The sequence below is a fragment of the Meles meles genome, chromosome 13 (genome assembly GCF_922984935.1).
Source record: "Meles meles chromosome 13, mMelMel3.1 paternal haplotype, whole genome shotgun sequence".
NCBI lineage: Eukaryota > Metazoa > Chordata > Mammalia > Carnivora > Mustelidae > Meles > Meles meles.
The window spans coordinates 74,795,966-74,807,765 of NC_060078.1; the positions used below are offsets into that span (position 1 = coordinate 74,795,966).

The window sequence follows — 11,800 nt, forward strand, 5'->3', positions numbered from 1 at the left end:
TTGGGGATTTTGTGCTTGTCCTCAGCCCGGCTCTGAGCTTGAGGGTCCTTCTCCCCAGAGCCCCGTTCAGGAACCCAAGTCTGTGCCGACACTCGGGAAGGTTCCCATCCAGCATGCTGGCAGGAGTGCACGACCTACCGCCACCGGCAGATGGGTCGGGTTCTTGTTTGGGGTGGGACAAATCTCCATCACAAATGGTGACGATCTGTGAGGAGCTCTGTGATCAGGAAGAAGTCTTCTGGAGTTCCTGGTGTATGAGACTTCCAGAGCTCCAGGTCTATGAGCCTTACTTAGGAGTCACTGAGGTGTTACTCATGCCCACCTAGACCCTATCAGCAGTGACATTGTTTTAGCTGATTTCATTGATGCATGACTTAGAACCTGCACCCTTTCCCTGTTTTTGCAAATAATGGAAACCCAACTCAAACAGGCTTGAACAAAATAAATAGATTGGCTTAGGTAATTGCCAGAGGCGGGGGAGTTGCTTCTGGGACTTTGGACAGCTGTCAGATTACCTCTTCCCCTCCTCACCGACATTTCTGGGTTGGTCTTGTGCTCTCAGACACTTCCACGGTGGCCAGCGACTCCAGAGAAAAATCCTCAGATCATCTTAGGAAGAAAAGCTATTTCCCCTCTCCTCCTAGTTTGGAAAAATGAAGGAGATCTCTGATTGGCTCATTCCAAGTCACGTGTCATGCTTAGGCGCCATCACTGTTTCTAGGTGAGCTTCTACTGAGATGGTTCCACCCCGGTATGACCCACTTCCCCAGCCAGATGGCAGAATCTGTCCTCACTGAGATCCCTCACAGAGGAACAGTGGGGAAAGAAACCATGGGTGTTTATTACAAATGGCCTTTGATGTCCCCCTGCCCTTCCACCTAGGATGTAGACAATAGCAACAGTAAGTAGTTGGAGATCTTTTCTTGGCATCATTGCCTTAATCTGCAAGCTCCTTGGCAAGCTTCTGTTCTAGGACCTATTCCTTCAGGCCCCTAAAAGGAGCATCCCTCCCTACCCCTATTCCCAAGGGATATGGGGAACTGTATTTGAGGCACAGCCAAGAGGTAGCTAAATGGAGGCTTGTTTATAAAACTTAGCTGGAGGCCAACCTCAGCCTCTGAGCCATTCCTGTAGGCACACTCCCTGAGATGCCAGTGCTGGATTGGGTTTTCTGCCCACCCAGGGCCACACTGTGTCATGAGCTGGGCTTGTCAAGTACCATGTCTTCACTAGTTGGCTCAGAGGTCAGCTGGCACAGCTGTCCTCCTAATTTTGATCGCTGTGTGCACTCATTGGTCAAGGCTCCCCATGGAGGCTGGCATTTCTGTGTTGGTGAAGATGGAAAGCGGTCTGCATTAAACCCACCTTAGAATCATGAACCTCTCCAGCCCCCAGGATCCTGATGGGTGACCTTCCCCTTTGAGTCCGTTCATGCAGGGAAAATGTTACCAGTCTTTGGACATGGGATAGTGCACCGTTGGACCCACTTTTCCCAAAGCGTTTTTGATGGCATTTCTGGGTGAATTGGCTTGGGCAGACAGCTGACTAATTGGAATAGTAACAATAATATAAATGATGATGATGGTGGTGATATGTTGTAATGATGCGCAATAATAATACCGGTAAATTCTGCCACTTTTAAACACCTCCTATGTGTCAGCTACTGCATTTATCCCTTTTTATACAATGTCATTGAAAACAGAAACACTAGTCCTGTGAGATTCCCACTGGACAGACAAGAGATCTGAGGTTCAGAGAGGTTGAGGAACTCCTTGGAGTTCACACAGCTAGTCCAAAATTTGAATCCAGATTTGTTTAATTCCAAAGCCCCTACTTTTGACTCCTGTACCATAACTATACTTCAAAGAGTCAAATACTGGAAACCACCTAAAGGTCCATGAGTAGGGGACTGATGATATCCAAACCATGAAATATTAAGTAGCTCCTTAAAAATGATGTATGCCTATGTATGCCTACATGTCCTGATATGGGATGATTTTGAAGACAGTGGGCAAGTGAGAAAAAGCAAGCTGAGTAAGATAAGTAGAGAATAGTTTCATTTAAGTACATTCCAACCACACAGCGGGTCTGTGGAGCTTTATGTGTTCATGCTCCTAGAGAGAGAAATAGACCAGGGGACATGCTGGTGGAGAGAAATAGACAAGGAACACACCTCCCCTGGGAAGTGAGCATTGCTCTGGGGAGGGAAGTGAGTTTGGGTGAGGGCCAAGGGTTCTTTGGCTTGATCTGCATTTCTGGGACTTTTTAGATGAACTTGGCTTCCTACATTCCCTGCATAGTTTGAGAGAGGAAACTTGTGTCCTGACTGGGAGTTTGACTGTCTGGGTTGACATCCTGGCTCTGCCTTTATGAGCTGTGTGACCTCAGGCAAGTAAGTCCCTTATCTTTGTGTCTACATCTGCAACATGAGAATAATGGCCAGGATCACCACCATGAAGACAACAGTGACTACTACTACAGTAATAATAATACTGTACACATACATGTCTCATGGGATTAATACAGGGCTTCCCAATCAGAGCACTGCTGACATTTTATGCTGGATCATTCTTCGTTTTGAGGAGCTGTCCTGCCCATCGTTGGATGGTCAGCAACATCCCTGGCCTCTACCACCAGAGGCTAATAGCACCCCCTCACCATAAAAATGTCCCCTGGGTGGCAAAATCACTGCAGTTGAGAAGCACTGGGTTAATGTGATGGTAAGACGAGTTAACACGTGTGAAATGCTGAGGACAGTGCCTGGCACAGAGTAAGGCCAGGATAACCGGAAGCTCTTGTTAATTCAAGGAGGGATAGGATGCCTGGGGTGACTTTCCCATCCAGCCAAACACGGGTGTAGGGGAAGAATTCTGGGCCAGAAGTCAAGGTGCCTGGGCTCTGCTTCGTGCCTGTCCCTTGGTGTTGAGGAACTGCAGGTTCATCTCTCGGGGCCTCAGTTTCCTTACGTGCGATAAATTCGGGTCCCCAGGGAGCCCTCCTCCGTCTCTCAAAGCAGAAGGCAGCAGGGGCTCTGGCCCCACCCTCTTTCTTCCGTGGCGGCCCCGGCTGCTAGCTTGGCTGTCTGGGAATCCTGCTCAGACGCGGCCCCCTCCCTCCCTCCACAACTGGGGAGCAGATGCCGTCCGTGAGGCTGTTGCCCAAACACAGGTGGTACCACCTGCCACAAGTTCCTTGATTCTTGATCGTCCTACAATCACTTTTGGCCCCGAAACAATTTGCCGGGTGAAGGGAGAGAAGGGCCTGGAGGGAAGGGAGGAAGAAAGGGAGGGAGTGGGGGGCGGTTCAGGGTTAAGAGCGGCCTTTGAAGTTTGCAACCATCTTATATAAAACATCCTCAGTCATTCTCCATTTGGATGATGTCAGGAGAGCACATTACCATCCCGAGATCAAATGCAACAGCAAGAATCACTTGTTGCTCACCAGGCTACAGTCATATATCAAGGATTCCAGGCACACGCAATTCGTAACTTTCCCCGAAACAGATTGATATTTTCCTCTTCCACTTTCTGGGAAGAAGACATCTGACTTTGCTTTGAGCACAGTTTGGGAGGCGGTGGGAAAATTAAACCAGCGCCCATTGTCTTTGCACGATGCTGGTCATGCAGCCGGCAGCATGACTCTGTTTCTTCTCTCCTTTGTGTTCTCTTGGCGATAGGCGGTTCACCGTCAGAGCCATGCAGGGGACGAGAACCCCCACATTATTTGCTCAGGCTCTCTAGAATTTGATAATTCTAGATAATTATTATTAATTCTAGATTATTATTATTATTATTATTATTTAAATCTGCGTCTTGTATGTTCTTGTCTTTTCTTTTTCCTTTTTGGTTACTTGGAACTTGTATCTTCCTAGTGAGGGGTGCCAGAGTGATTCACTCCTTCCTGAAGAAACAGTAAAACTGGGGGATGGGTTTTTTCCCTTGGCTTGGTCCCCCTGAGAACTGCAGATTGTCAGAACTGAAAGACCCCTTATGAATCAGCAGGGTCAACCCTTCTGTTTTATAGATGAGGAAGTTGAAGCCCAGAGAGAGAAAATGATCAACCAAGGTCACACAGCCTGACTTTGAGCAGTTCGCTTGGTCTCTCTGGGTGCCACTTGTCTTCATTTACAAGCAGGGATAGCTCTTACAGCTCTTTTCATGGGGTGAGTGTCGCACAGCCCCAGAGAGGGGAAGGCCTTCCAGCGATCGTGATGTGCTGCCCAAAAGCAAGGTGCTCCAACTCCGGTTAAGAAGGGTTAGGAGCTGCAACGATGAACTGAAATGGAACTGGCTTTACCTACTTTTCTACTTTCTGGCTCTCTTCATTGTTCTACCAATCTGTGATAACTGCCCAGAGTCCGAACTTGAAGCAAGTGCAGGCAGATTTCTGCGAGTCCTTTGTGAGCCGGGGTCGTGTTGTGTTCAGTGGCATGAGGCAGGTGGGAGACTCAGAGGCAGATCGGGGTCCGTGAACACAGCATGAATGAGCATGGGACAGCGCTGACCTCGCCCCAAAGGCTTCCAGCCCCGGGTGTCTGCAGCCTCTCCTTATGGAGAGGGATAGGTCATCACTATCAGTCTCCCTGTGCCCTGCCGTCACACGTGCGACTCTCCCTGTGCCCTGCCGTCACACGTGCGACAAATATCCACCATGGCTCTTGAGGCCAGCCTCGCTCACAGCAGGCAGCTGAGCTCAGGGGTTGGCGTGGGCTCTGCAGCCAATTGTGTTCAAACCCCAGCATGACTAGTTACTAGCTTTGTAAACCTGCCTAAGCTATTCGGCCCTCTGAGCCCTGGCTTTCAGCACTGAAAGGTTTTCTAGAAATTATAATTTAATGCGCATATAAAAGAAGACACGAGACGTGCAAGTCAGTGATGAATCCCTGGGGAATGCACTGCCCGACCTAAAAAGTACGCCTTTCCCCATATCTGTTTATCATCAATGACCCTCTGCCCTTCAGGTCCCTGCCTCTACCACAGAAATAACTAGGATCCTGAACCGTGTCTGCAGTTCCAGTCTTTAAAAACGAAACCAACTTTCTCATTGTTTACATATACATCCCGAAATAATGTCTAGCTTATTTTTGCTTGTGGGCTTTTTGTTTTGTTTTGTTTTTAGCTTTGGGAAGGTTGTATCATACTCTAAGGGTCTGTGTGACTTGCTTTTCTTCCTGTTTAAAATTATATTTCTAAGATCCGTGATTGGGTGATGCCGTGTTTCATCTGTTTTCTGTACTAGACACTAACCCATCATCTGAATATACCACAATTTATTTACCCAGTCTCCTTCTGATGGGCATTTGAGTTTTATCTGGTTTTCCCCCACAATTATTAATAATGCTTCTATGAACGTTTTAGCACATGCCTTCTCCTGCACACATGTATGAGCGTCTACAGCTCAGGGCTGTCCAAGTGGAATTTGCTGGGTCTCAGGAAATAGAGAGTTTGACTTTATGGGACAGCATCAAATTGTTTTTCAGAATGCTTGTACCCGAATCCTCCATTTTTCATTTGTCATGCAGAGGGCAGTCTCATAGGGCTGCTGCTAGAATTAATGCACGCAAACACACGAGCATTCAGCACAGTGCCTGTACATGGACGGGAGAGGTTCAGGATGCGGGACCTATGACAGGCTGGCTCCACTCTCCTGCCGAGCTTGGGAAAGAACCCACCGTCTTCAGGAGTCCATTTTCCTGCTACTCCGTGTGGACACTTTCCTGGCATGTGCGCTGTCACTCTTACTCGAGGGCTCGTCAACCACTGTGAGTTTTTTCTGTCCCCGCAGAGCCTTGGTGGTCGGTACGACTGTCTGCTGTTTATCCCACAGGGCTCTCTCCCCCACTGTGCCTCAGAACAGCCCCTGAAGGTAACTTCCAGTAGACCGGCGCTTCTCAAATTTTCGTGGGGATCCTGCAACAATGGAGATCGTGATTCAGCAGGTGTAGGGCAGCTGGGAGATGTTTGTATCTCTAACTCTTACCAGCGTAGGCTGACGCTGCTGGTCATGGGCAGCGGGTGGGAAACAGTGACACCCCAGCTGAGCCCTGCTGGGAGGCCCGGGTCAGCCAGGTTATGGCACGGTGAGACTCAGCCAGGCCAAAGAATAAGGCCTTGCAAAGGAGCAGCCTGTGAGTTGATGACACCTGTTGCATTACGCAGGGTCCGCTGTTCCTCCTGGAATTCTTCCAATGACTTTGCAAAGAGTTGCTCCCTGTATTGTTAGGGGCTCATCCGAACTGGGTGGCCCCAACTGCTTGGTGTGGTCCCTACTGGGATGTTCCAAAGAAAAATGTAGGGAAGCAGATTCCCACTGCTGGTCAGGACTCCGGTGTTGGGTAAAACTCCCATTTTTTTCTCATCCATTTTACCTTGGACCCCAGGAAAGCACAGACCTGACTCAGCTTCAACGCCCGCATCCTGTGCAGGAATCCAAAGCTGACCGGCACGGAGCGAGCACGCAGGGATTGTGCAAATGTACGGTTAGGAATGCACCTTTTTCTCTTAGCCCCAAGCTGCTCCCTACCCCGTCTCCAGGTAAAATCACCACTTTGTTTTTCAAAGCCAAGAACTTCTTGGAATATTCCAAGCACAGGGCAATGTCTTCAGAACGTACGTGGGACCAAACTCTTGCTCTACTCTGACTCAGCAGGTTGGGGTTTAGGAGATTTAATTCTTTTCATTTTTATTTTTTTTAAGTAGAGACTGATGCTTTTCCATCATCTCCATCTTCACTGTTGACAGCCAGACACCCAGGAAAGCGTGCAAACACAGTTAGCCACGGCTTGTTGCCAAAGATATTTATCACTTTTCAGCACTCTGTGTGACTCCTAAATGAGACACTCAAATGCACCTAAATGGGGCGGGTTTTGCTTCTTGTTTGGAATGAAAATTTCCAAGCAACCTCTGACGTCAGGACGGTGATGACTCAGATTTTCCGACACATAAGCCCAGACCCACATGTCCAAACAGCTAAGATGATGTTCCATGATCTGTGAGTCCAATTCTGCATCCGACTCAGACAGGATGCTCACCTTGGGGCATCACCGAAATCCTTACGTGACACGGTGATTCTCGAGGTCTTGAGTCAGAGCCACCTCAGCAGGGAGGAGTGGAAGGGACACTAAACCAGATTGGAAGAGCTCGGCTCTACCCCAGCAAGGCCGAGCAGGGGCTGTCCTGTCCCAGGCACTCTCCTCTCCCCTCTGCATTGCGGTCTGGCCATCTGAAAAACCATCAGCCATTTCCAAACACTGTAAAACAAAGAACGCTTTGGCCAAAAAAATCTTAGATGAAGCAAGTATAGGAGTCCCAGATTTCCACGTGCTCTGTTCCCCCCAAAACAAAGAAGCCCCTAGGGTCACTTGAGGAACCACAAGGGTTCTATGGAATAGAATTTGAAAACCACAGAACTCGTTAAGCCCTGAAAGTCCTTTTACCGTTGATGGTCGACAAAGCTTGTTCTCAGACTTCTAACCTCCAGAGCACTGAGAAAATAAATTTCTGTTGTTGAAGCCACCCAGTCCATGGTCCGTTATCAGGGCAGCCTTATGATCTAATATTCTGAAGGTGGGAGAACACTATCCCATACGGCTCACCGTTTCAAGGAATTCGTGCCTAAGGAACATCGTGTATCTCCTCTCAGAGGGTCTGAGCCCATGTTTTTTACAGGGGAGATGCACCTGCTTTCCCAAGGAATACAGCCTGTCTTTGGGAGGATAAGCCACATGTTCTTGAGTTTAGCCGTGTCTGATGGGGGGTCTGGGTTCAGCAGGTGTCCACAGCCATGATGATGGTGGACCTGGTGACCAGAGCCTCAGGAAGATCTCCCTCTGGCTCTCGGTCTGTGAAAGTCTAGCCACAGGAACATTTAAGGCCTGCTGGGAATATAACCCAGGTTTTATTTTTTCCTGATCAAATTGTGCTAACCTAGCGCCCATAGTAATAATAGTCATCAGTGGTAGAGCTGTGTGAAACTAGCAATTTTCACTTCACAGGAATTTGTCTGGGAAAATAACAGTTTTTCACCTTTGGAAACTGCCATTTGGTTTCATGAAAATTTCAAGGTGAAAAGAAATGTAAGAGGATTTTTTCCATTTTTCATGAACCGGGTTTTGGCAGAGGTGGGACGTCTCTTCAGTCTCGATGATGAGAGGGCCCACCATGGCACGGGACTGGAAAAAAAGTGGGGGTTAGTGGAAGATGAAAGGGGTGTGCAGAGTCAACGTGGTGCCTCTGAGGGTCTTCCAAGAGGCTCTCTGGGGAAGCGGTGAGGCAGGAGAGGCACCAAGCTCTGGGAAAGCAAAGAGGGACATAGGACTTGGGGGCAAATCACTGTCTTCTTTGACATTTTGCCATGACTCATCAGGGAAAGGGCCAAGCTTATTTCTCACCTAGTTTATGAAGGTCCCCTACATTTAAGTCTTACTGATTTAAATCGGCCATTTGTATCTGGCTCAGGCCTCCTTGGGGTTTTAAACATATGGGGATCATTCATTCAGCCACCCACCTAGTTTCCCTTGTACATCACACGTGTGCAGTCATGATAGACATTGCATAGGTGTGTGTGTGTGTGTGTGTGTGTGTGTGTGTGTGTCGGGGGTGGGAGGGAGATTGGTAAAGTGAGGGCAGGGCACGTAGTGGTAGAATGAGATGTCACATCCTTATACTTGTGGAACTGGAAGTCTGCTAGAAGGGACAGAGTTCCTGCGCAGGAAATACCTGGAAAACAGTTGGGGGGTGGGTTATGGCAGGCAAAGACACAAGTTAAAGTTCAAAGTGTGGTTTTAAAAAAAGGGATGCCTACTGAATTTGTCAGTATGACTCAAGAGCCTTAAAATTGTTCTTCTGAGAAACTCTCCTAAGGAAATAATCAGAAATGCAATCAAGGACATTGGCACCAAGATCTTCTCTGAAGACTTATTTATCCAAATTTGGAACCAGCCTAAGCTGTAACAGTGAGAAGGATTGTTTCAATAAGTGATGATCCTGCCCAGGAGCCAGGAATCTATGGCCCTTGGGCCAATCCAGCTCCCCATCAGGTTTGTAAATAAAGTTTTATTGGCACACAATCATGACCATTCCATTACTTACTGTCTGGGGCTGCTCTGGCACTACAATGGCAGTCAAGTAGTTGGACCACTTGACCTGCAAGGACCACATCACCTGCAAAGCCTAAAATATTATTATTTTTTTTCCAGCACAAATCTATTTAATGGAGGTGGGCAGCAGATGTTCCACTATGATTAATTAGTCCAGGGGCCTGTCAACATTAGGTAGAGAAGAAGCCACCATCATTCTTTCGGGAGTAGCCTCCATTGGTGGCTGCAGTGTGAGGGGACACTATGGATCCCTGGATGCTGTGGATAGACTCCTTCTTAGGGTTGATCCGGGATCTGATGTTAGACCGGGAAGTGATGGAAGGTGGTGGAGGAGGGGGTAAAAGTTCTCCAGGGAATTGGGTCTTGATGATTCCATGGGTATCCTGGGTAGTCTCCTGGTGTAAGAGTATCTCACTTTTGTTCTTGAATGTCCCTGTGTGGTGGTTGTACAAGGCTGCTAAGCGGCAATCCAGGTCATCCTTTGGTATCTCAGGATCAAAAAATAAACATCCCGGCTCACGGAGGTGATTGTGGGAGTTGAGCTGAGCCAACTCCAGGGTTCCTGTTGCTGAGCAAGGTGAGCTGGGTTCTTATATGGCAGTTTCTTGGAAGTCCGGAGTTTTCCCAGGTAGGTCTCATCCTTATCCAAAGTAGAGTGCTGGAAAGGGTCTCGGGCGAAAGGCATGGTAAAATGCGGAGTGAGAAGCTGGTGTCAAGCCTGAAATATTATTATCTGGACCTTTAATAAACCATTTTCTGATTCCTGATTAAACCATATGAAAAAATGCCAGACAAACATTTAAAATGATATTAATAGAGGAATTTATTACTGTCATGGAAAAATGCATATGTCATAATGTTAAGTAAAAAAGTAGGTTGTGAGGATACCTGGGTTCTTCAGTCAGTTAAGTGCCTGCCTTTGGCTCAGGTCATGATTCCAGGGTCCTGGGATCGAGTCCCACATGGGGCTCTCTGCTCAGCAGGGAGGCTGCTTCTCCCTCTGCCTGTTGTTCCCCTGCTTATGCTCTCTCTCTGTCTGACAAATAAATGAATAAATAAAATCTTAAAAAAAAATAGAATGTGAAATTTTGGTATTAATAGTAGTAACTAACATTTGTGGACTATACATGAAATTCCCAGTACTGCTAAAATGGTGTTTACAAGGACTTCTTAAAAACAGGAAGCACTTAATAACAGGAGGCACTTTGGTTTATGGGGTGACTGATGAATGGGGGCGCCTCCAGCTTCCTTTATTACGCAGGGGAGCCTCAAGTTTTGGGGGCTCTTTGGAAGAGCCCCAAGACGATCTGCTTGATTGGTTTCTCCCACCTTGTGCAGGAGCATGGAGCACAAGGATCAGCCCTGTCTCCATGCAGGCCTGCGGGCAGGGCCACGGCACGCGGCCTCAAAAGGCCACTGAGGCCCACTGGGAGAGCCAGGAGCCCCGGAGTCCACTCTGGCAAAGATGACTTTGGCAACTACAGCGGGTAGAATTTCACGTGAGTGAAACAATGTGGAGGACCTTGGAATACACAAGTTCGGTGCAGAGTCCTCCAGTGGAAGCTTCTGGATGTGAGCCAACGGTAGGCACTCGTTTTGCATGTGTACCTTCAAAACAGCATCCCAGCCCCTTCCTACCAGATTTCGGTCACCCGTGCCCTACAGACCCTTTCACATTGAGGTGTTAAGGGCTGTTATCAGACCCTTTCTTGAAAGCAGGTGCCCAGAGAGCAAAGGTGGGGGAGGAGAAGGGAGAGCCCAGAGGTCACTGGCTCATTGAGGGGGTGAGAAGCCCGGCGCTGACACCGCCAGCTGACTTAGTATTCCCACCTGTGAAATGGGAATGATGCTTAGAGAAAGACCAGAGCTGGAGACAGTCTGATACAGCCCGATAACAGTAGGTACTAAATAAGTGTCCGCTCCCTCGCATCTTTTGCCTGAGGGGGGCAAGAGTGGAGAGCCTGAACGCGGAGATCCAGGTCACTGGTCCCAAACTCAGCAGAATTCCCAAGGGTTGACCTCACCATTGGGCCCTGCATTCGTTTTCTTTCTCAAAGCACCAGGTCTTCAGGGCTTACACTGGGCTGTGCAACCCTGTCTGCTAGGACCCACCCTCGGAAGGGTAAGGGGACCTCTCATGGTTTCTGTTAAGTTGCCAAGTTGCGGCTTGGGACAGGCTGCTGGGATTTGCTGGGTGAGCGCTGCGGCCTGGGGTTTGCTGGGCGAGCCCCGCGGCCTCAAGTCTGCCAGCGCAGGTGAGCCAGGCTTCGTGCGCTGTCAGCGAAAACTCAAGGCTTCTTCCCATTGGCTGGGTCTCTCATTCATGCAGAAAATGAGACATGATATCAAAAGCACATGGGGCTCAGCGGTATTAGGCAGCCTTTATGGGCCTGTCAAATCCTGGCTCTGAGGGCGGAACCTCCTTTATCTGATACCTGCAGTAACTTTCTGATGATTAGGGTTCCTGGCGCCCAGGCCTGACAGCTTTTCTAGGACACAGTAACACCTCCCTTTCCAGACAGGGCGGGGAAGTTAGTCTCTTCTCCAGGGCTGCCGAGTCTGGAGGGCATCTCATACGGGCCCCTCACCCCTGCCTTGGTCATCATCCAAGCATGTGCAAAGTCTCCCAGAGCTTGGATATGGGGAGAGGGTTTGCTCTGCCCTTGGGTGGGTTACACCCTGCCAGTCGTCAGCTCCTGGCAC

At 48.7% G+C, this 11,800-nt stretch overlaps 1 protein-coding gene across 1 annotated transcript; it reads right to left on the reverse strand.

Moving 5' to 3' along the window:
• Positions 1–9,267: 9,267 nt before the first annotated feature.
• On the reverse strand, positions 9,268–9,782 carry LOC123954911 (protein C1orf194-like). Its single transcript, XM_046026260.1, has 2 exons — positions 9,704–9,782; positions 9,268–9,587 (listed from the first exon to the last, which is right to left on the reverse strand). The coding sequence occupies exons 1-2, from the start codon at positions 9,780–9,782 to the stop codon at positions 9,268–9,270; spliced, it is 399 nt and encodes a 132-aa protein (XP_045882216.1).
• Positions 9,783–11,800: the final 2,018 nt, after the last annotated feature.